General features: G+C 51.2%; 11 protein-coding genes across 11 annotated transcripts; 5 read left to right on the forward strand and 6 right to left on the reverse strand.

Annotated features, from left to right (window-relative positions):
* Positions 1-9: 9 nt before the first annotated feature.
* On the reverse strand, positions 10-2,008 carry ASPVEDRAFT_894952 (MDR family MFS transporter). Its single transcript, XM_040818630.1, has 4 exons — positions 1,686-2,008; positions 1,216-1,630; positions 439-1,167; positions 10-380 (listed from the first exon to the last, which is right to left on the reverse strand). Exons 1-4 carry the CDS (start codon positions 1,977-1,979, stop codon positions 91-93), a joined length of 1,728 nt encoding a protein of 575 aa, XP_040671545.1. The 5' UTR covers positions 1,980-2,008; the 3' UTR covers positions 10-90.
* A 327-nt stretch (positions 2,009-2,335) lies between these two features.
* ASPVEDRAFT_32140 (uncharacterized protein) lies at positions 2,336-4,501 on the forward strand (the record flags this gene model as incomplete). The annotated part of the gene is made up of 1 exon (XM_040810566.1): positions 2,336-4,501. The coding sequence occupies one exon, from the start codon at positions 2,336-2,338 to the stop codon at positions 4,499-4,501; it is 2,166 nt and encodes a 721-aa protein (XP_040671546.1).
* Positions 4,502-4,685: 184 nt separating this feature from the next.
* ASPVEDRAFT_32141 (uncharacterized protein) lies at positions 4,686-5,486 on the forward strand (the record flags this gene model as incomplete). The annotated part of the gene is made up of 1 exon (XM_040810567.1): positions 4,686-5,486. The coding sequence occupies one exon, from the start codon at positions 4,686-4,688 to the stop codon at positions 5,484-5,486; it is 801 nt and encodes a 266-aa protein (XP_040671547.1).
* Positions 5,487-6,296: 810 nt separating this feature from the next.
* ASPVEDRAFT_55591 (FPP/GGPP synthase family protein) lies at positions 6,297-7,430 on the forward strand (the record flags this gene model as incomplete). Its single annotated transcript, XM_040815095.1, has 2 exons — positions 6,297-6,387; positions 6,442-7,430. The coding sequence occupies 2 exons, from the start codon at positions 6,297-6,299 to the stop codon at positions 7,428-7,430; spliced, it is 1,080 nt and encodes a 359-aa protein (XP_040671548.1).
* A 489-nt stretch (positions 7,431-7,919) lies between these two features.
* Positions 7,920-10,887, forward strand: ASPVEDRAFT_137870 (terpene synthase family protein; the record flags this gene model as incomplete). The annotated part of the gene is made up of 4 exons (XM_040807441.1): positions 7,920-8,726; positions 8,777-8,897; positions 8,949-9,235; positions 9,280-10,887. 4 exons carry the CDS (start codon positions 7,920-7,922, stop codon positions 10,885-10,887), a joined length of 2,823 nt encoding a protein of 940 aa, XP_040671549.1.
* Positions 10,888-11,264: 377 nt separating this feature from the next.
* ASPVEDRAFT_32144 (cytochrome P450) lies at positions 11,265-13,043 on the reverse strand (the record flags this gene model as incomplete). The annotated part of the gene is made up of 4 exons (XM_040810569.1): positions 11,265-11,683; positions 11,734-12,562; positions 12,619-12,743; positions 12,827-13,043. 4 exons carry the CDS (start codon positions 13,041-13,043, stop codon positions 11,265-11,267), a joined length of 1,590 nt encoding a protein of 529 aa, XP_040671550.1.
* Positions 13,044-13,460: 417 nt separating this feature from the next.
* On the forward strand, positions 13,461-15,253 carry ASPVEDRAFT_138421 (cytochrome P450; the record flags this gene model as incomplete). The annotated part of the gene is made up of 4 exons (XM_040807487.1): positions 13,461-13,652; positions 13,709-13,981; positions 14,034-15,012; positions 15,072-15,253. 4 exons carry the CDS (start codon positions 13,461-13,463, stop codon positions 15,251-15,253), a joined length of 1,626 nt encoding a protein of 541 aa, XP_040671551.1.
* Positions 15,254-15,383: 130 nt separating this feature from the next.
* On the reverse strand, positions 15,384-16,404 carry ASPVEDRAFT_32146 (sulfotransferase family protein; the record flags this gene model as incomplete). The annotated part of the gene is made up of 4 exons (XM_040810570.1): positions 15,384-15,657; positions 15,723-16,009; positions 16,068-16,254; positions 16,328-16,404. 4 exons carry the CDS (start codon positions 16,402-16,404, stop codon positions 15,384-15,386), a joined length of 825 nt encoding a protein of 274 aa, XP_040671552.1.
* Positions 16,405-16,777: 373 nt separating this feature from the next.
* On the reverse strand, positions 16,778-18,221 carry ASPVEDRAFT_894994 (Zn(II)2Cys6 transcription factor domain-containing protein; the record flags this gene model as incomplete). The annotated part of the gene is made up of 2 exons (XM_040818632.1): positions 17,909-18,221; positions 16,778-17,851 (listed from the first exon to the last, which is right to left on the reverse strand). The coding sequence occupies exons 1-2, from the start codon at positions 18,089-18,091 to the stop codon at positions 16,778-16,780; spliced, it is 1,257 nt and encodes a 418-aa protein (XP_040671553.1). The 5' UTR covers positions 18,092-18,221.
* Positions 18,222-19,543: 1,322 nt separating this feature from the next.
* ASPVEDRAFT_199222 (uncharacterized protein) lies at positions 19,544-20,847 on the reverse strand. The gene is made up of 2 exons (XM_040809277.1): positions 20,512-20,847; positions 19,544-20,453 (listed from the first exon to the last, which is right to left on the reverse strand). The coding sequence occupies exons 1-2, from the start codon at positions 20,809-20,811 to the stop codon at positions 19,875-19,877; spliced, it is 879 nt and encodes a 292-aa protein (XP_040671554.1). The 5' UTR covers positions 20,812-20,847; the 3' UTR covers positions 19,544-19,874.
* Positions 20,848-21,119: 272 nt separating this feature from the next.
* ASPVEDRAFT_138125 (alpha/beta fold hydrolase) lies at positions 21,120-22,482 on the reverse strand (the record flags this gene model as incomplete). The annotated part of the gene is made up of 2 exons (XM_040807461.1): positions 21,120-21,170; positions 21,217-22,482. 2 exons carry the CDS (start codon positions 22,480-22,482, stop codon positions 21,120-21,122), a joined length of 1,317 nt encoding a protein of 438 aa, XP_040671555.1.
* Between the last annotated feature and the right edge of the window lie 576 nt (positions 22,483-23,058).

Raw genomic sequence — 23,058 nt, forward strand, 5'->3', positions numbered from 1 at the left:
CTTTAACTCCCAATTTATTATATACCCAAAGACACATTCTAAACAAAAACCCCTACTTAAAATACAACGCACCCCAGCTAATCAGCATAGTTAAAGCTGCACATTAATCCTCGCCCATTTACTCAAAAAGCTCAACAAAAACGCAACGCCCGCCATACCAATACTCACAGCAAAGGCCGCCTTCAACCCATCCATATAAGCAAGCAACACCCCCGGCATCTGATCCGCTGTATAAGTATCCCGTAGGCTTGTAACCCCAACAGCTACCAATCCTTCTGGATCGACACTCGGCGCGACCTTGGGGACATTGACGAGGATCTGGTTGACGAAGGCAGCCTGTGCAGCCGAAACGCCGAATGCTCCGCCGAAGGTTTGGAAGACTGTATCGCTGTTAGTCAATCCAAGAACGACTGCTGGATGAGTAGTTGAGGGACATACATAGGACAATGGCAATTGCAGGAGGAATGTCGCTTGGAGCGACGACATTCTGGGCAACAATGATAGGGACCTGGAAGGCCAGTCCCCATCCAACACCACTAAGGATCTGATAGCCAATCCATTTCCCTGAACCTGTTCCAATATCGAGAGTATAGAGTAAGCCAGTTCCGACAGTAGCGATGGCCGCACCAACGACTAAAATCGGGGAGGCAATGCCTGTTTTCGTGATCAGGCCACCAGAAACGACCATGGAAATGGAGAACGCGACAATCGAGGGAAGCGTCCACACACCAGACGTCGACGCGCTGACATTATCAATACTCTGGAAGTAGATGGGGAGGTAGTAGATTATGGCAAACTTCGACGCAGACAGGAACAGCGAGTACACCATATTCACCCAGATATTGCGGTCCGAGACGAGTCGCGGTACGAGTGTAGCTCGCTCCCCCTGAAGGTATTCCCAGATTCCAAAGGCTATAACCATGGCACCGAAGCCGACGAGAAGCCCGATTACAGTACTCGAGTTCCAGGGGTGAGTCTGGCCGCCGTATTGGAGGGCGAGGATGAATGATATGATGGCGCCCATGACGAGGGCGGTTCCTACCGGGTCCATTTGGAGGAGCTTTTCCGTCAGCGGTGCTGGAGTTGGCTTTGCCTTGCTTGGTGTTTTGAAGAATATAAGGACGATTAATGCGGCAACGCCGCCGACGGGGAGGTTGATATAGAAGCCTGTATTGTGTCAATGAGACCCCCTATCAGTGTAAGAGGTGTACGTACACCACCGCCATGTCACATTCGTGGTGAAAGCACCGCCGATAAGCGGTCCAACTGCAGATGCCACTCCATACGACAAACCGACAATCCCAATGAGGGTTGGCCGCTTCTTCGGCTCAGCAGAGAACGAGGTGATAGTGAACACTCCAGACCCTATGCCTGCTGCACCGACACCCGAGATTGCGCGACCCACGATCAGTGCTGTCGAGGTTGGAGCCACGCCGCAGATCAGACTTCCCAGCTCAAATATAAAGATAGAGACGAGGTATGACGCCTTAAGAGGGAAGTACTTGTATGCTTTACCCCATGTCGCCTGGAACCCGCCGACGGTCATAAAGAAGGCCGAGCCGTACCAGGATACGTCGCTGATTGTGTTGAATTCCCGTGTGATCTCTGGGATTGCCGTTCCAACGATGGTCTATCCTGGCTGATTAGCCCACTGGAAGACAGTACGATGAGAGGGTTCAACGCACCAAGTCGAGAGCAACGAGGAAGTTACTCAGGATGAGAGCCATAACGATCAAGGCAAGGCCGGCTCCACTGGGATACTCGTCGAGGGATACCTCGCCGCTCTGAGAGCCATCAGACTCGGTTTTTGTCCCGTCCATCATCCTTTGCTTCTCCTCATCGAGGGTGGGTTTGCCTTCAGGTCGCTCGTTCAATGTTGCCTGGGAATCCATTACCGCGGCACTTGATACCTTATAATCTCGTTCGTTAGCGGATGGGCTCAACGGCGAGTTTAAGGTGTGGTAGAAAAGCGTCTCCATATACCTTAAGCTTGAGCGGGCGAATTGTAGAGCTTATAATATGAGTAGAATTCGAAGAGGTGTAATATTTATTGACTACCCCCTCTACTGCTACCTGATAGATTCGTCCGCACTCATCGGAGATCTTCCTTGTCGACTGCCCAAGTGGTCGTCGCCGAAGGATTTAGCTTCTGCGTTAGGGCTGCACCACTTCGTCCGGCCGGTTGAAGCTGAAACAGCTCTGTTCGTCCACCGATATTCCGGTCGAAAAAGCGATCGTCGTCTCGTTGCTTTCCTAAGTAGCAGCGCCAGGTATATACTCTCGGCCCTGCGCTGGTTGATGTCCACACGCCGTGGAACCAGAGAAAGTTCTAACTATGCCACCACGCCATGAACGAGCCTACAACATGCACGATCTAGACAACAGAAATGACGCCAAGCGACGAAAGGTCCGCAAGGGAACTCGGAGTTGTTGGGAATGCAGACGGCGCAAGATGAAATGCATCTTTGCTTATGATACGGACGATATCTGTATCAGCTGCCGACGACGAGGAGCGAAATGCGTTGGCCAGGAGTTTCCGGAGGAGGTTTCGGAGCCCCTGGATAGGTGTCTTCAGATGGGCGATCGGCTTATCAGGGTTGAATCAATGCTTGCGCGGTTGTTGAACAGGGTCCCAAGCGATACCGACATTGGAATGCATAGTGGGAATCGAAATCAGGATATGCTCACTGGAGCATCAGTGGACCTGGATGGTGGTCGGATTCAATTGCCTGCGCATGGAAAATATGGCAGACTCTCCCAGGCTCTGTATAACGCTTTACCGTCGCCTGAAGATACCGCATTGATAGCCAACGCCTCCAGCGATGTATCTGTCTTGTTCTATCAAATGCTCACCATTCCATACCATCGGCTTGACCAAACCAACCCAAAGTCTGCACGGAGTCTGCTGGAGAGACCTGCACCAGATGCCCACCCCGTCCTGATAGCACGGCACATGCTGCACCTGGCTACTTCCTTACAGCATATCCATCCGGACCTTTACCACGCGATCAGTAGACTATCAGAGCCGCCCCGAGAGATGATGAAACGGTTAGCCGATATCGCCATTGACCTCGTCACGACAAAGCGCGATCTCACTGGGATGATTGAAGGACTGGAATGTATGATGATCGAGAGTCTATACCTTGCCAACAGCGGAAATCTACGCCACGCCTTGGCTACAATACGGAGAGCATTAACCAGTGCGCAGTTGATGGGGTTCCACCGTCCGGGGAGTCAACCGCAGTATAAGGTCCTCGATCCGAAGACAGAAGCGCATCCCCAGTTCATCTGGTTCCGAATTGTATCTGCTGAGCGTCACCTCTGCCTGATGCTGAGTCTCCCACAGGGCACTCTTGACCGCAGCATGGCGTCTACAGCGATGCTGGAAACAGACACAGCAGTAGGACGCATTGAGCGTCTGCACTGCGCGATCGCCTCTCGCATCCTAGAGCGCAACCAGTCCGACCCCAGTCCCGCCGACTTTGCCCTAACGCAGGAATTAGACACAGAGCTGCAAAGAGCAGCCGGATCCCTCCCGGCCAAATGGTGGCTGACTGCAAACCCAGCGGCAGCCACCGACAGCCCGGAGGCGTTATTCTGGGAAGTGCGCCGCCTGTTCAATCAGTCGTTCCACTACAATCTGATCAACCAGCTTCACCTGCCGTACATGCTCCGTGCCTCATCGGAACACAGGTATGACTATTCTCGGCTGATGTGTGTCAATTCCTCCCGTGAAGTGCTCACACGTTTTACCATGTTCCGCGGTCTCGACCGGATTGCATTCCGCTGTCGGACTGTTGATTTCTTCGCTTTGATGGCTGCGATGACCTTACTGCTCGCTCATATTGACGAGCATCGACGGTGTGCGGTGTCCCTAGCCCGCTTGCAGCATCAGGAGGAGATTCCCAGACCAGAAAATAGATTGGCGCACCAACGCCTAAGCGACCGCGCAATGATGGAGCATGCGCAGGAGAGCATGGAGCAAGTTTGCCGGCTTACGGAGGATTCACTGAGCGCGCAGAGCGCCGACCTTCTTCGCCGGTTGCTCACCATCGAGGCTGAGGCGGCCATAGGGTATTCGCACCGTGCGGAGGGCTTGAGTGTGCAGCCACATCTGACTGAGGAGATTCCAGATATGGAGACAAGCGCGGATAATAGTGGTGGAATGTGCGTTCACATCCCCTACTTTGGTGTTATTAAGATCGCGGGAAACAATGTTGTTTCTAGGGAGATACCTGAATATCCCGTGGGTCCTGATGTTTCTGTACAAAGAGCTCCCGTTCATTTCTCTTCCTGCGCTCTATATACACCCGCTGAACCTGCACCGACTTTGGGTCTGTCTAATGGCCTCCTATCGCAGGGTGAATACCCCCTACTGAATACCGAGGCGGGCGATTCGGGCTTCCAGGGTGTGGATGCGGCTTTTTTCGATAGCCTGATGAGAGGGGCTGGGGATGGCCATGATGGTACAGGATGGCCAGTATGGCCGAATGAATGCTGAATGTGTCTTTATTTTCGTCTTGACTACTTATTGTGCCATCGTGGGCCACTCTTTAGATCCACAAACAAATTTACTGCTAGTGGGTCAGCTCGCCTCCGACGATGAGGTCCGATTGGTGTAGAACACAGGTATATAAAAGGCTTATAATCCCTTGGGGTATTGTGTCTGCAGCAATATGTTTACAATGGAGTCAATTCTTACCCAAACGACATCCCCGGCATGTCTGGTAGGCGCTGTCGCCGTTCTCGCCTTTGCTGCAACCAACCCCAAATCGCTGCCATTCACATACACGATACAGCTCCTCCCATCGATTTACAGACTTCTGAAGCCCCGACTCAGCAAGAGGTCCAGCCGGCCTGAAACTGGCCTCTCTATTCCAGACACACAATCCCCCGTCACTGCAAAACGACGCCTATTCACACACCACACCACACACTCCCGCGCCACAATTTCCGACCTCGGAATCGCCCTCCGCAAATCAAACAGCACCTTCTTCATAGACGCCGATATAAGCCGTGCAGAGCTCTTAACAACGCTATTTAGCGAGGCTTTGGCGGGCTTAGGACCTGCGAATTTCCTCTTAGAGTCCGTGCAGTGTAAATTCCTCGCGGATATCCGTCCGTACGCTGCGTATGTGGTGTCTTCGCGTGTCTTGGCGTGGAATGAGCGGTCTTTTTATGTTGTTACTTATTTCTTGAAGCCTGGTGCGGATATACCATGGGACGTTGAGGTTTTGGGTGGGCCACAGGCGGTGGTTGATGACGGGAGGTATAAAGATGGTGTTTTTTCTGTTATGCTTTCTAAGCATGTGTTTATGGCGAAGAAGTTGTTGTCTCCTAGGGAGGTATTGCATAGGGCTGGATTGCTGCTTTTGCAGGGAGAAGGGGAGAAACGAGAAGGTTGCGATGGAGATGCTATGGCCGCGGAGGCAGTAGAGCAGGCGGTTCAATGGGGTTTGGAGTATGTTTCTGGTTGCATGGGATAGACAGGTTTTAGCGTAGTCTACAATGTGCTATCAAGTACATCACTATTCGATGCGGATGGAATGCAACCTATTCAGTGAGGATGGAAATGGAATGGCCTGCTGGCTCATGCCTTTCTCCACAGTGTAGCGTATATGATATAGCTTCTTGCTAAGCTTGACCTCACATGAAAGCCCGGGCATCGTCCGAACCGATGTACGTCGCTATAGTCAAGAACCTAGTTTGTAGGTACTCATGCAAGTACCACATGGGCCGATATTTGACCCACAAACCTGTCGATTCTATCTCCCTCGACGTGTGATTGATCTCTCGAATCAGCTAGACAGCTAAGGATGCCGTTGTGAATCCTGGGGCCAAAGGATTTGAATTACTTTATTCGCAGCTCCGAGGTCACTGTACACGCCCGGTCCACCAGTTTAGGTACTCCGGTGGTACACACAGGTGTTTCAGCTCGAGGGTGGTCTAGCGAGGTCATGATTAATGGCGGCGACAGAGCAGGCTCGTGGACTTTGCACTTTTATATCAGAATTATATTCATTCATCGTTCATCTGATACCCAATTTGCACTTTGTATTTCGTTCCTTACTATCAATATCACCAAGCCTGGATTTTCCACTCAGCTCTAACCTTTCGGAAGCTTTGGCACGTCGGGATGGCGATGAAAACAGAGACAATGAGTGCGCTTCCACCAATATATCCCTACATATGTGATAACCGCTGACATACAGATAGGCCCGTTTCCTCTCTGGTCGGCCTTTGAACTCGGTGGACGACCGATAAAAGAGACGCTTGACTACAGCCCCTCGCAACGGATGAGCATAGATGCGATCACAGCCACGGCCACCATCCTACAGAGTCGTCCCCCAACCCCTTCACAACTGCATGTTGGCAAAGACGACCTTGGTTGCATTCCACAGACGAGATCCGCCCCTCCCAATGAACGGAATGAACCCGCAGTCAACGAAACCGCGTATCCAGACCCCAAACGCTTCCAAACAATCGACCTAGACTTCACAGCTCGCGGCACATGGGTGCAAGCAAAGGAAAAGGCCGTTCTCGGACCATACGACTACATCGCTTCGAGACCAGGAAAGCAGTTCCGCACCATGCTGCTCGAGGCATTCAATGTCTGGCTTGATGTCCCATGTGCAAGTATGGAGGTTATCAACAATGTCATCCGCATGCTACACACCTCGTCCCTCCTCATTGACGACATCCAAGATAACTCGGTGCTGCGGCGCGGACAGCCCGTGGCGCATAGCGTTTTCGGTATTGCGCAGACGATCAATGCGGCGAATTATGTGTATTTCCATGCACTGCGGGAGTTGCAGAAATTGAATAACCGCGCTGCTGCTGTTGATATCTTCACGGAGGAATTGCTCTCTCTGCATCAGGGCCAGGGGATGGACTTGCTTTGGAGAGATACCCTCACTTGTCCTAGTGAGGAGGATTATCTGGAGATGATTGCCAATAAGACCGGGGGGTTATTCCGGCTTGCTATAAAACTGATGCAGGCCGAGTCTGCTGCTCGTGTTGACTGCCTCCCACTTGTTCAGATCCTCGGTGTCATCTTCCAGATTGCGGACGATTATAGAAATCTGACGGATGTCGATTACACGGCGACGAAAGGGTTCTGTGAGGATCTTACCGAGGGGAAGTTCTCTTTCCCTGTGATTCATAGTATCTTGGCCGATACGGCGAATACGCAGCTGCTGCACATTCTGGCTGGGAAGCCTACCAGTGTCGATATTAAACGGTGCGCGGTGGACTATATCAGGAGTACGGGGAGCTTTGAGTATACGGAGCAGGTTGTAGGGTTGTTGATGGAGCGAGCAAGAGCTGCTGTAGATGCGATCGATCAGGCTTGTGGAACGAAGAACAAGGGCATCTATGCGCTATTGGACAGGTTGGCTTTGAAGAGGAGGTTCAAGTCCCATGAGCTGTGAGGGTCTAGATTAGATTGATGATGTACGGCGTTTGGAATCATTTGCTATTTATACATACAACTTACTGGAATGTTTTACGATTGTTGCACGCCTTTGAGAGTAAAACGATAACATGGACAATGAAATCCTCCAGGGACAATATAACACGCACTACATCAGGACGTGGTTGATATCGGGACTTTTTCCTTTCTACCTCTCCACTCTTTCCAGAAACCGCGTAGATTTTATTATTGATGTTCGTTGTTTGGGTCGTAGTATGCTATATTACCTTAGTCTCCAGCAAGCTCTACAGTGTTTATTGTGAGGATGGGGCTAAAATGCAAACGGAGGTATAAAAGAGGCATCGCCGATGAGCTCGGAGCACCACAACAAGACATCCGGAGACGTCCCATCCAGCAGTCAACATCCAATGGGTCTCAAATAACACACTTTATTTAAATGAACCCCGATCTATAATCCCAATGGTAACGGTAACCACGTTATCCCACCATGCTGCGTTCCAACCGCCTGGGCGACGACGCTCGGTCGCTGATCCAGAGGTCCCTCCAGAACTACGACGACCGATATGGCTTCGGCACAATGAGCTGTGCTGCCTATGACACCGCCTGGGTGTCTATGGTAAGCAAGCCTGTGGATGGTCAGAAACAATGGCTCTTCCCAGAGTGCTTCGAGAACCTCCTTACCACCCAGTCCAACGAGGGTGGCTGGTCGATAGGAATGCGTGCACAAATCGATGGAATATTAAACACCGCTGCGCCTCTGCTAGCTCTCAAACGACACGCTGCGGAGCCACTACAGCTTTCTCACGATACCAACGACCTTGCCTCCCGTATCGAAAAGGCTACTGCGTCGTTGCGGTCTCAACTCGCTGCCTGGGATGTCTCAACCACAGACCACGTCGGGTTCGAGATCATCGTCCCAGCCATGCTCGACCTTCTGGAACAGGAGGACCCCTCGCTAGTCTTCGACTTCGAAGCCAAAACACTCTTGATGGAGATCCACAATGCCAAAATGGCCCGTTTCCGACCTGAATACCTGTATGGCCCGCACCGACTGACGGCGTTGCACTCGTTGGAGTCGTTCATTGGAAAGATCGATTTCGATAAAGTCCGGCATCATAAGGTTCAGGGGTCCATGTTGGGCTCGCCGTCTTCCACTGCTGCGTATTTGATGTACTCGTCGCAATGGGATGGGGAGTCGGAAGATTATCTCCGGCATGTGGTTAAGTACGCTGCTGGTGCTGGCACCGGGGGCATTCCTAGTGCGTTTCCCTCGACGCACTTTGAGGCTTCTTGGGTGAGTCTCTAAGCGAGTTGCTTTATTTCGTATTGTTCTGACGGATGCAGGTTTTATCAACGTTACTAAGAGCCGGGTTCTCGCCTGCTGATTTGGAGTCGGCCGAGTTGAGCAAGATGAAGGAATTCCTCAAGCGTGCTTTTGAGAATGAGAACGGTACTCTTCGGTTTGGTAGGTCTCCAGTATTCTCTGTCCTATATCGGTTTTCATCTAACTGGGAAGCCCCATATTTCTCGCCCGATGTCGACGACACTGCAAAGACGATTACTTCGCTGAACCTGCTCGGGGAACCTGTTACGCCTCAAAAAATGGTTGAGATGTTCGATCATGAGGGCCACTTTCTGACATATCCCGGTGAGAGAGACCCGAGTCTCACTGCCAACTGCAATGCCATGATGGCTCTTCTTCGCCAGCCAGATGTGTCTGTCTATGCAAGGCAGGTCGTCAAGATTGCCAAGTTTGTGTGCGATTATTGGTGGAAGGCTGATGGGAGAATCAAGGACAAATGGGTAAGAATCATTCATATACGAGAGTTCATAGGCTAACTATATAGAACACATGTTACTTGTATCCATCACTCCTTGTGGTTGAGGCTCTCACAGATCTACTGGAGTCTATCGAGAATGGCCAGCTACCGGACACTTTTGACCAGGATACACAGTCCAGAATTGCCGTCACTCTGTTCCAGGCCTGCTTCCGGGCCCTTCTAGACCAGCAGGACGACGGCTCATGGAACCAGTCCCTCGAGGAAACAGCATATGGACTATTGATCCTGACAGAGGCTCGACGACTACGCTTCTTCGACGACCTCGAAGCCCCTCTCAGCGACGCCATCCAACGTGGTGTTGTATTCGTCAGCTCTATTGGTGATATTCCTGCGAGCTACATCTGGACTGAGAAGGTCAGCTACGCATCGACACTCTTGACGGAATCGTACCTGCTTGCTGCACTCAAGACCGCCATGTCTCAACCCGGTTCTGCAGTTGGATCTAGTCTGTGGAACACGCCCACTGCACGCATGAAGAAGCATGTTGAGCTGTTTCACCAAGCACCGCTCTTCAAGTCACTACCCAAATGGGAACTACACGGCTCCATGGTCGAGGCTGCACTGTTCCACCCGCTCCTGCGAGCGCGCAAGGAACAGGCGTTCCCCCGGAACGACATCGAAGAAGACAAGTACTTTGACGTTATCCCGCTGTTCTGGACAAGTGCGAATAACCGCGTCCGCACTTATGCCTCTACCTGGTTCCTGTATGAGATGACGGTCATTGCCCTGTTGAACTTCCAGGTCGACGAGTTCATGGAGTCCGCTGCAGGCCCTGCATTCCAGGGTCGTATGCAAGACTTACGCCAGCTCATCGTGAAGCTTCTTCCTGATGAAGAACCCCGTCAGAATGGCCACACCAACGGCACCACTACTAATGGTGCTGGTGCTGAAGACCCAAGCTACGAAATGGTTTACACCCAGCTATCCAGATTCCTAAAGCACGTTCTTCACCATCCTACCGTCCAGTCCTCCAGCCTCTGGGACCAAAAGATCCTCCGACGTGAACTGCGAACTTACCTCCTCGCCCACGCCACCCAGGCAGAAGACAGCGCCCGCCTGCCACAACAACAAACATCTCGATCCAAATCCTCCGAAACAAGCACATTCTTCAAATGGGTCCGAACCATCTCCGCAGACCACATCTCCTGCCCTTACTCCTTCGCCTTCATAAGCTGCCTCCTGGGCACCACGTCAACGCCTCGAGGCGGAGGTACCGACTGTTTCCCCACCGCGCAGGAAAAGTATCTCTCCGCTGCGGTGTGTCGACATCTCTCAACCATGTGCCGCATGTACAACGACCTTGGCTCGGCGGAGCGGGATCGCGACGAGGGGAACTTGAACTCGATTGATTTTCCTGAGTTTGGGAGTCATGAGAGTATCGACGGGAAGAAGAGGGAGTTGTTTGAGTTGGCTGAGTATGAGAGGAGCTGTTATGAGGATGCATTCAAGCGACTGGGGAATCTGACCCGGGCTGTGGCGGCGAAGACGAGGGATGGCGAGGCTGTCAGGTTGGCGGAGAGACGCATGGCTGTTTGGACGATGTTTTGTGAGCAGGTGGATCTTTATGGGCAGGTTTATGTTATTAAGGATATTTCCAGTCGGATTCCGAACTGATCTTAGCATATAAAGCAGGGACTGGATTACTGCTTTTTGTTTATGTATTTCGTTACTGTTAGGACCAAATATAGAGCATAGATATATACATCTCCACTTTGACACCCCGCCGTTATAGACTTTCCAATCCAAAAAATACGGAGAATGATTCGTCTCGTTTTATTTTCCTGGTCCAGGCAGACTCGTTCACGGCTTTTCCATCGAGTAAATCTCGGGCCCTTCATTGAAGATATGGCAACCCTACATTGGCACTACTGAACCATAATATCGTAGCATACGTCGCAGTTTCAAGCACACTGACCATGTTATATCTGCTTAATATGGATTGTGGGCCTTTTTATTAGTACAATAATGGCTCAATTTCAATCTAGCATAAACTACAGCCTCTTCCGCATCATGAGCTTCGCTTTAGGATCCATGAAGACATTCTCGTCCGCAAACATATTCTGCGGACGCGACTTTCCTTCAGGGTAGGCAAAATCAAGCTCAACCAGCAGACGAGCTAAAATCATTTTGATCTCGCTGACGGCAAAGTAGCGGCCTGGACACGCTTGTCCACCGTACCCAAAGGAAAGACTGTTGATATCCGTCTGGCCAGCCACAAACTTGTTCATATTCTCGCCGTTGTTGGCATGGCGCTTGCGATAGTTTCTCATCGGATCGAATACCTCTGGCTCTGGGGCGATACTCGGGTCATTCGCGTGGTGGTGTCCTGCCCACGCAACCATCGCTCCTTTGGGGATATGCGTGCCATCCTTGAGCGTCAACGGAGTTAGGGCAAGTCGTTGGGGGCGCACTGCACTTTGTCAGTAACCATCGATATGGGTGAAAACTGTGAAAACGTACGAAGAATCGGCGGATTGATCCTCTGGCTCTCGACCAGGAAGCTATCCATCTTCTCCAACTTCGCAATCCACTGCTTAGACGGCATCCCCTTCTCCCCCATCTTGCCATATGCTTTGGTCACCTCCTCAATCTCCTCCCTCAACACAGGAACCCACTCCGGATGGCTCGCAAGATCAAAAAGAACATTACTCACCCCAAGCGACGTCGTATGAATACTCGCCAGCGTCAGCGCACACTGCCGCGCAGCCATCTCCGAAATCTCAACCTCCTTCTCCGTCCCATTATCAGTCATCCACCCAAGAAGCGTATCATCAGGCTCCTCCCCTCTTTCCAGTGCATCCCTACGCTCCCGCATGAGATCGCCAATAACAGCCTTGCCGATGTTAATGTTTCGGCGCATCCGCCAACGCGCGGCCACGAAGTGCGCTACAATCGGGTGCAGCCAGGGCGGGAACATGCGCAGCGTGAACGCCGCAGCGAACATGTCGTATGTGAACTCGATTGAGACTCGGAGCCAGTCCATATTCCGGCAGGCGGGCTGGCCCATGAAGACTTTTGCCGACATGCGCGCGACGAGCATGCGCATGACTTCTTGGATGTCGACTTCTTTCCAGTCTAGCGTGTTCAACGTGTTAGCCGGGGTTATCAATACATGTATGTTGCGCTTACTGTCCGGCTTCGGGACGTCAATCTCCCATGCGTATTCCAGTTCTGTCCTTGCCAGTTCAACGAATTTGGTCAAATCGGGTGTTAATTTGGAGTTGAGGACGCGGACGATCAGGTCAGAGTCCATCATGAATTGGGTCCATGTCCATCGGGGCACTAGATTCTGTTAAACTATTAATGCTGTCCAAGTTATCTGTTTGCTATTGACCATATACTTACATTGACTTGTGGAAACTTTCCATTCAGTTTTTTCTTGGAATCAATCGCATCTCTTCGAGGTACTTGATTGGGAGGACTGTGATATCCGTGTCGTATCGACGGGCGACCCATGGGGTATTTTTGAACTGTTGGCAGTCAGCCAGCTGAACTATAGAAAATGGAATTTGACTTGCCTTATTATATCCACTCGAGATAATGTCAAACGCACCAAAGACAAACCTGATCTGAAGCACAAGAGCAGGTTCCCATCTCCATTTGTGGCCGTGGACCTGCGCACCGGGGAGTCTAGGACTTGATTTGCCATTGAAGATGGATAGCACCCAGTACAGGCCGAGAAGAGCTGCGGCTATCTGGCCGTAGCTTGCCCAGCGGCTCTGCTCATCGATTCCTCTCTTTATGAGATCCAAAGTGCCTGAGTCCACCATTTTGATGCTAGTGGTAAGTAACCACAACAGGAGTTGGTCTTGAAGTAGTGTGATGGGACACCATGCCCATGGTGGCTCCTCGGAAACATTGCTCTATTTTATTTACTTTCATTTCTATCATGCGCGGTACGATCTGAGTGGATGCGGTCGAGTATGGCTGCACTTCGGACTTCCTAATTCGGATGCCGAATGGTCCGGAATTGCATGGTACCAACAATTCAAGCAGAGCTCACGATCGGCGTAATAATAATTATCCTATTATAAGATAGTTTTTATTATGGCCCCATTAATGCATGTGGATTAAACTGTACGGAACTGAGCCGGTATCTACCTCCCAGCCGTACGAGCCTGCGCATATAATCCACCATTTGCCATGCGCGAGTTGCGCATCTAAACAAGGATACGGAATTCCCAAGCATGTCGTTCGCAAAGTTTGCGATTGCTGGCTGCATATTGCAGTCTCTGCTAGTGCGCCATCTATGGCCATCCCAACCAGCGGCCTTCGCGTGGCTTGTGTCCGCGATTAGCTTCTTGTTTGGAACGGCCATCTGGAAGCTCTATCTATGGCCGTTTATGTTCAGTCCCCTAAGAAACCTCCCCGAGCCTCAGGTAGTTACCCCTTCTTTATACATCCAACAGAGATCTAATGTCCATCCCACCTATAGGGAGGAACCATCCTCAGCGGGCATACGAAGCTACTCGAAGATGAGCGATCTGGAATGCCTTTACATCACTGGATCAACACGGTACATAATAGCGGTTTAATCCGATATCGCAAGCGATTTAACAAGGAGGTCGTGTTTGTGACGAGCCACGAGGGTCTTTCGCAGGTTCTCGTCCGGCAGAGCTACGACTTTTCGAAACCTTACAAGCTGCGACAGGGTCTAGGGAGGATTTTGGGGGTCGGGTTGATTATTGCAGAGGGCGAGGAACATAAAGTACGTGCGCATTTATCTTTGAATGTGACCAGAAGCTGACTGCGAGTCGTAGAAACAACGCAAGAATCTCATGCCTGCGTTTGCGTTCCGACATATCAAAGACCTGTATCCGATCTTCTGGGAAAAGTCCGTGTTACTTGCTAGGGAGCTGGATGCGAATATCCGACAAAGTTCACAGCCAAATAAAGTGTTTGACGTGGCAGACTGGCTGGCTCGCGGCACTCTCGATATCTTAGGGACAGCCGGGCTGGGAGAAGAGTTCAACACCATCCATAATCCAGACCACGAAATAGTCAATGCGTACCGGAGTGTTTTTGAGCAGAAGCCGCCCAAGGGGTCATTGGCTATACTTCTGTTCCTAGCTCGCGAATACATCATGAAGAACCTGTTCCCTGGGCAGCGCAATGACGCTGTCTCGGTGGCTACCAGGACTCTCACAGGGGTGGCCCGTCGGTTGATCGCAGGAAAGAGAGGTGTCCAGAAGAAGAAAAAGCAAGAGAACTTCACAGAACATTCGAAGGACATTTTATCGGTGGCTCTGCGATCTGGTACATTTACCGACGTCATGCTGGAGAATCATCTTCTGACATTCCTCGCCGCCGGACACGAAACCACCGCAACTTCCATGACCTGGGCTCTGTATGCATTGTGTCTCTATCCAAAGGTCCAGGACAAACTCCGGGCAGAAGTGCATAGCAAACTACCGGATATCCTTCATGGCTCAGAAACCAAGTCAATGACAGCAGAGCGTCTAGACAGCCTATCATACCTGCATGCCGTCTGCAACGAAGTATTCCGCATCCATCCCCCGGCTGGACTGACCAGACGGGTGGCAATCAAAGACACGACTATCCTCAATCAACACATTCCAGCCGGGACTGAGATCGTCATTTCTCCGCGGGCAACCAATATATCGAAAGAGTTCTGGGGAGACGATGCGCCAGAGTTTAATCCGGAACGGTGGCTCGGCCCTAACCGCGCAAATAATGGTGGAAGCTCGTCAAATTTTGCCTTTATGAGATTCTTACATGGTGAGTAGTTATTCTTATTCAGATGCCGCTCCTATTTCTAACTGAAGCTGACTTGGTAGGCCCCCGCTCTTGTATCGGACAGGGGTTTGCAAGGGGGGAGTTTGCCAGTTTACTCGCTGCTATGGTTGGGGCATTTCGAATGGAACTGGCGGATAAGGAGTCTGAACTGGTCATTGAGACTGGACTTACCTCAAGACCTAAAGGGGGATTGAATGTGCGCTTAACGCCGGTGCGTAGTTAAGATCGGAATCTATCTACGTGAGAAAGGTCATTTCTGTAGTTGTATTTTCTAAATAAACATATTGAAATAATATTCCTACTATGTTCCCTCTATAGTGCTATTTATACAAAGTGTAATAAAAGAAAGCTATCTACGATCGCACATGTCGCAGATAATACCACCCAGCCACAGCAGCCGCCGGAACGAACACTGTAGTCACTGCCAATCCAACTGCCTTCCGCATCGCCTTTTGGACGAATCCAGCCTGCATCTTGTCGAAGCGTTCAGGTGTATTGGCTCGTGGATATGGCACAGCGGGGACAGGTTTGTCCAGTACAGAGCAAAGCTGCTCCCATCCAAGCCCGTCTTCGAGCCGGAATGAATTCAGTTTTTCCTTTGGGAGGATTTCCTTGACTGCGCGGTTTCTATTCCCATCTATCAGTATATCTCGATAGCCAAGGTTTTTGGGGGGGGGGGGGGGGGGTCGTACAGCTCATTATAGTCCTTCTTGAGGACTTCCTCGCCGTCTTCCAGCGCCCTCCCGTGCCACCAGAGCCGATACACCAAGAGGTGGAACTTGCAGAATTTATCGACAAAGCTGTCCACAAGTCGAAGCTGTCTCAATGGCCACCGATCCACGGCCTTGAACGATTCGGCCAGCGTGTTCATCACCGACTTGTACCACCCGTCCACGTCTCGCTCGATATGGATAAACTTGGCGTCGGGGTAGCAGGCAACGATTTCCTCGAGGAACACAGCGGGGATTTCTACCAGTGCCTGTCATTCAAAAGACCTCGTTAGCATTGAGGTGGCTGGGAGATGGGCGAGGTCTCACATCATAGTTTGCAAACCATTTCTCAAACTCGGCTTTTCCGTACGGCTTGCCAATGCCGTAGTACTTCGCATTCAAGGCCTCCTCGAACACATCGATATGCGAGCTTCCATTGGCAATCACTTCTGCTCCGTGGTAGGTGCGGTATCCGAGAATGTTAAGGGCCTGCCACACCGACAATGTACCCGTTCTGGGTGGAGTAAGCAGCGCGCATCATCAGAGAAAATGGTACTTGGAATAGGGTATAGGGTATAGGAACGTACCGACTTCTGGCAATCACGATGATCTCCTTTTTGCGGATCTGCGTTGGGGTGGGTAATCTGTCTATAGCACGCGACATGATGGTTGTCGTGTGGCAGCAGGGTGGTGGTAAAATATTGTCATTAAAGAATTGGGCTATTTACAGCTTTTATACTACTTCCTATATTGCTCGTTCTAATCCACAGTCTACCTAGTTTGCATCCTTCTGCCGCACTGAGAGTCGTCGGGGTTACCCAAAAGGAACGACCGACCCCCGAGTTTCCCAATACAGCAGATCTAGAGTCTTGGACTTCGGATATGGCATCATCGAGATGCTCTGGAGGATGAATTCGTTGCATCGATGATCATAAAGCTCATGGCATTATTAAGTAACGTAGCGAATCTCTAGAAACTTCTTCTCTCCTTAGTGTACAGAAGGCCTCCCATATATAAACCCTGTCGCTGGGTACTCCTCACTCGATAATCCATCGCCCTAAAACCCGGCTCTGCAGACATCGAACAAGGCTCTTATGTGCTGGCCAGCTCTGCTCAACAACAACTTTATGAAGCAAGCCCAGCAGATGCTCTAGCTTTGCAACCCGCGCCTTGAGCAGACTCTGCAGGACAAGATACTCGTCATCATCATCAAGCTGCTGTCCTTGTATACTGATGCCGTATCCATTTCTGCCTTGATTTACATTTCCATTCCCAACCTTCTCCCACACCCTGGACTCGCGATTGAATTCGGCATTCGTAGCTGGAGCCCGCTCGGAAGTACTCCTCGGGCTGCCAGCTACTTGACATATCCGCCCCAGGCTCTCAAGTATCTTCCGCACCATGGATATCAAGAGCATGATGAAGCCGGGATTCTTGCTACACCTACTGCATTCAAGGAGACCCTCGCACTCGGCTAATACCTGTTTATGATGTCGTAGAATGTCCTGCACATCACTGAACGACTCTTTCTGGCACCACACCGCTACCTCGATGGCCTCGTGGGTGCCGACGGCTTGGAAAAAGCATGAACAGGTTGATTCCGTTGGCTCTGGAGGTGAGAGTGTGGGTGGTGTGGTGTAATTGCTGGTGTTGAAGTCTGTGTTTTCCATTTGCAGCATGTCGTCCCATGGCGTGTTGCTGGTGTTGACCACGGAGGTGAAAGGCTGCTGGCATTGGACCATGGTGTTTGATAGCTCCATGTACTCCTCCTCGGAGAGCAACGTGCAGGCAGCAGCTGTGTTCTCGGACATGGTGAAGTCAGAGGCATCGAGTTCGATCGCCAGACCTAGGTCTTGGAAGTTTGCACTGAACGCTGGCTTCTGATTTAATGCCGCTGGATCTATGAAGTCTTCTTGTATATTTGGTTCGGTCTGCGCGGGAGCAAGTGGAGATGGCGACCTTCCTTTAGCTTGTTCTAATTGTTGCACTGCTTCCGGTGTTGGTGGTGATGGTGATGGCGAGTCCTTTTCTTTGGCCATCCTGGGATACTGGCATTCGATCTTCTTGCCCCGACATCGTTGGCATCCTCGCAGCTCCCCGGAGCATTTCAACTATATCATGCATCTTAGACGGGACCTTCAACCGACACCTGTTCAGTAAGGACATGCCTTGCTCATGCGACAGTTTGTGCACGCGACCTTCGCCAGTCGTCCCTCGCGCTTCTTGGTGAAAGGGGCAGCTGTCTTCTCGAACGACGACTCGGCAGTGTGTCTGTTATGCTTCAGAGTGAAGAACATTCTCGCGATCTGTGTAGTTGAGGTTGCATTCAGGTTCCAGCGGTCGGTATCCATTCAAACGGCGCAGATTTAAGCGGACTGGCACAGCGCAGCGGCCTTTCAGCTGAGACAAGATACCATTCCATAGCAGCAACTCCGCCACACAAGATCCATCGAAAAAGCTCATGGTCCTGACGGCTCGGGTACCACATCCATGGAATACGGTCTCTGGCCCTTCGTTGTCAATAACTGCGGTATATTGGCCAATCAAGCCAACGTGCGCTCTATCTATGCCGCTTGAGTCCGGGCACACTATGGAACAACTAGCGGTTAGTTTAATCGTCAGGGTTTGGGAATTCCTGCAGGAGCGTTGGTTCCTTAGCCCCAACGCCACTCAGACCGCTATTTTGCCTTGCATTCTGCAGTCCGGTATTATTTTTCAGGCAAGTTTCACGTTTCATGATTCGATCCTCTGGCCCGAGCCCTAATTCCCCATCCTTGATGAAGATCAAGACAATCCCGAATATTGCAGGCCGCCTGATTGGTCCGGGCCTACCGTCGCGTGGCAGGAATTCTAGAATCAGCAGTCGTGTTTTCATAGTTCCGTCTGCGCCAGCCTAGACTGGCCATTTAAACGACGGGGCTTGTCTCCCCAGCCGTATCATACGGAGTAGTCCGAAGAGGAACCTCCGGGGCGCATGCGCGTATCACACGGCTCAGATAAGCCCCGAGCACCGACTCCGCGCCACTAGCTGGTGAATCATCCTCGGGAGCCTTCCGGGGTAACGGTAGACAGTCGACAGTACATAGTTGGCAGTCCAGCGATGCGCGAGGGTTGAGATCTCCCCGCGCTCTCCAAAACACCGACCACCGGCGACTGGCCTCAGCCGTTTGTGCCAAGGGCCTGAGACCCGGAAGACTCAGAGCGAAGGAAGGGTATCTGGAAGAGATCCTGCATGGTGTAAACTGTGGAGACGCCGTTGAGCTGGCCAATAAGCCAGAGGCCCCGATAATATGTTTTCCGCCGAATTGGTTAATGAAGACTACGACAGTCAGCTGAAGAGTCTGCCCTAGGCGCCAGTCTCCCGGATCCAGTCAGCTACACCGTATACAGGTGTAGCGGAGGAGAAACTGGTCCATTTCTCGGACAGATCCTTCCTCCGAGGGCCGTCCGATAGCCCCGACGGTAACCCGGATAGTGGAATTTGATCCCATGTATCGCATACCGATTGTCTCATGGAGTCGTGATTCGGCCGCTGGAACACTTTATCTAGGAACATGGTAACGCCGTGGGCGAGACTTTCCGGTTTGTATTATGTTATTGTTATAAGTTGGTCGAACCAGGCATAGCATTATGGGAAGCTATAACCACAGCATTAACTGGGATGTATTCATCCAATGCTGTCTCTCGGACTGATATAACAGCTACAATGTCCCGGTGAATCTGGCTCTCAGGTATAGGTGTGGTTGCGCGACCTATTTACCGCTGCTGGCAATCGTGACTTAGTATGAAACTTCAGCCATTTAGATTTTAATACCTCGTAGGCCCGGCTATTGACGCCGTGTGCAGAGGTTCTACCGGAAGGAGCACTTCCGCCTGGCGCTGACTGTACCTTCCCAGACGGTGAATTTAAGCTTAAATCAATGCCCGGGAAGGCGCGATCCAGAATTAGAAGGAGCTATACCGATTTCTGTTGCCTTTGAGAACGAGTTGAATCACTTCCACGATGGAAGGGACGATAGGGACAGGTACAACAGGAAAGTGCAGCCCTCTATGTAAACATGGGTGTGAGAAATCGGATCTGATAGGAGACCATTAAACAAGAAATAGACAAGTTCCCTACGTAGCTGAAACACATCAAACCCCAAAGTTCTCCTCGATAAGCCCATAGACGTTCTTCACAGCCGCAGCAACATTCGTCGCCGCATGCCCACGCCCCTGGGGGCCAGGATCATTCAGCTCCTGAACAGACCGAACCACATCGACACCAACCTCCAGCACCGTTCCACCAACGTGCTCCGGCTTCGTCACAAGATCCAGCATCGTCTGCGCTACTTTCTCAGTAGTCACCCAGGGCTCCGCATCCTCGTCTACCCATTCTAGCTTGTCAGCCGTCCATAGTGGTGTCTTGACGCGCCCTGGCGCAACGGCATTGACGCGGATATTGAGACTGCGTTCGAGGTCTGCGAGGGAGCGCACGAAGCCTGAGACGGCGTGTTTGCTTGCTGCGTATATCGGGGCGGGCAGAACGGCGGCTTGTGCTGCAACGGAGGAGACGTGGACGACAACACCGTGGTTCAGCTTTTGGCGCTGGAATGCGTCGATGGCGAGCTGGGTGGCGCGGATGGGGTGGGTGACGTTGATATCAAGTGTCTTAAAGCTGGATGATGCGTTTGTGTCGGTTCCTTTGTTGAAGTGCCAGAAGTTTGAGAATGGCTGCAGATGTCAGTAATTCATTCCACCGCAGAATAGAAAGAAACGTAGCTTGACTTACTGGTTCGAATACACCAGCTCCAGGACAAACTATATCCAGACGCCCGAACCGCTCGATTGTCTTGTCGAATGCATTCTGCAACTCGTCCCAGTTTGTAACGTCGGTCTGCACAAACATGGTCTGGCCAGGACTTTGTGATGTTTGGGCAGTCTCACCGGCTCCATTATCTTCTGGACCAGAGTTTAAATCAGCAATAGTCACATTGCAGCCTCCAGCTACCAGTTTCTTGACGAATTCGCGGCAGATTCCTGACGCTCCGCCGGTGACAAGGGCGGTCTTCCCTGCGATCTCGAGGGCCATACTAAGAATTTTTTGAAGTTACTATGATAGAGCTTGAATATTCCCAGACAAAACGCCACTTATATCTGGGCTTTCACCCCGCTCCATCCTGAAAGCCCGGATGGGAAATCTGCAGGTGCTTGCGGGGAAATGTAGTCCGAGGTTATCATCGGTTGGCAGGAGAGGGGTTATTGCATGTACTGTAGCTAAAAGCAATGATCACCAAATATCCCTACGGTCTAGTTGCCAAATATAAAATCGCATTGATTGGTAGGAAAGATAGGTGGTGGGCGAGTGCCCTAACCTGAACAGGACATATATTAACTACCCTAAGCACGAGTCTTCTGAATCCAGTCGATCGCATCGATCAGGTACGGAATCTTCAATTGTCAGTAGAACTCATAATTATTCGAGGCACGTACTCACAAATCGCCCAGGGCTCTCCGTCGCAGGGAAATGGCCCAGCCCAGCCATCTCCTTGAACTCAGCACCCTTAATCTTCCTCGCTGTCGCCTCACTCATCTGCGGCGTCGTACTCCAGTCATACTCTCCAGTCAAGAAGTAGATCGGACACTTCTTCACATCAATGCCCCCCACACGATCCCGCGCATCAAACCCCCCAAAGTAGAAATCCAGATCCCCATGGAAGATGCCATACGCCTGGCCACTATACGTATGCCAGACCAACCGCTTATTCGCAACCGGCGCACTCGGCGCCATCATCCCATATATCCAATCCGGGTTAAACAAGGTCTGGTTCACCAGCGGCGATTTATCATTAAACTGCCTCTTCATCGTCAAATACTCACACCCCTGCAACGGAATCGAACCACCAGCACCGACTTCCTCAGCGCGGATCGCAACGGCAATACAAACCTGCCCGGCCATCGACGCACCACATATAATCGGCTTGTCCAGCTTCAGAGCCTTCACGAATTCACGAATACACCCCACATAGGCGTCCTCGGTGTTAGTGTGGTTCCCAGGTAGATGGTTTTGTCCGGGAAAACTGCGTCCGTGCGCGGGGAGGTCGAATGCATACATGGTGCATTTCGCACGCATACGTTCGTCGTTCATAACTGCGTGGTATTGTCGGCTGTCGCTTCCTGCTGTGTGTAGGAAGACGATCTGCTGCGCTCCGTCTCCGCTTGTCTCGTAGAATACCTTGGATCTTCCCCAGAGGGGAGGTGAGATGTAGATATACCTCCCTACGAGGTGGTCTTCGTCTGTCTCGGGCTGCTCTTCGTCTAGAATAGGAGGGCCGTGCAAGCCCTCCCGGATGGTGTTTAGGAGGTGTGTGGTGAGGTGTGCGTACTGGCTGTATTTGTCGCGGTTGCCGAGGACTCCTGCGCCGTCTTGGACTATGTTCATTCCTTGGATTCCGACAAAGCTGGTATAGGGTGCTTTGGGGGTTGGGGAGAAGAAATTGGCCCAGTGGGAGGGTTGGGCTGTTAGTGTGAAGTCGGCGTCTGAAGGTTGGCCGGTTGAGATGGTGGTGCGTGCGCCAGGTTCTATGGTAACTAGGATAGCATCATTTGAGCCGGTTGATTGGATGCCGATGGTTACTTGTTGGTGGATGCCTTCTGTGTTGATGAAAGCTTGCCATTGGGGGTCTTGGTTCAGAAGCTGGGGGAGCTTCTCAAGGGACGCAGCAACGGCACGCGGAAGGGACTGCCAGGTTTGGGTTGTCATTGTGTGATGAAATTTAATGTGATATTAAATGCAGCTCAACTTGAGGGGTGTTCTTATTTATCTGATATGGGCGGGGTTGGACACTGAAGCTTGGGGTAGAGTAAGAGGATATTTTTTTTGGCTTTCCGTGACTGGATAAAGTTGCTTTATTACTCGATCACTGGTTGCCTCATGGTTGCAGAGCATGCAGCCTACATCATCGAGGCGGGGTTTGAGGGGACATACAACTCGAGTGCGTCGGGGTTTGCAAATTCAAGCTGTTATCCGGGGTAATCGTGGTCTAATATGCAGCTGAATACGACGTTATATAATAAGACGGCGTTTTAAACTACAGGGGAGAAAATTATGAATCAATCGGATGGGTCACTCCGTTTAGTTGTAGTGAAAGTCAGATTATATTCAAAGCTTTAAGATGCTTACACTCTTACATCTTGCTGTACTTTGTTTCCTGTGATATTCTACTAATGGACATCTCGGCTATGCAAGTATCGAAAGGGCATTGTTCGGCTTGGGGAACTAGATATATCGACCAACACAACACAGCAGCTACCGGCACAAACCCAACAATTTAGATCG

Source organism: Aspergillus versicolor (assembly GCF_001890125.1).
Source record: "Aspergillus versicolor CBS 583.65 unplaced genomic scaffold ASPVEscaffold_9, whole genome shotgun sequence".
In the NCBI taxonomy this organism is placed as follows: domain Eukaryota; kingdom Fungi; phylum Ascomycota; class Eurotiomycetes; order Eurotiales; family Aspergillaceae; genus Aspergillus; species Aspergillus versicolor.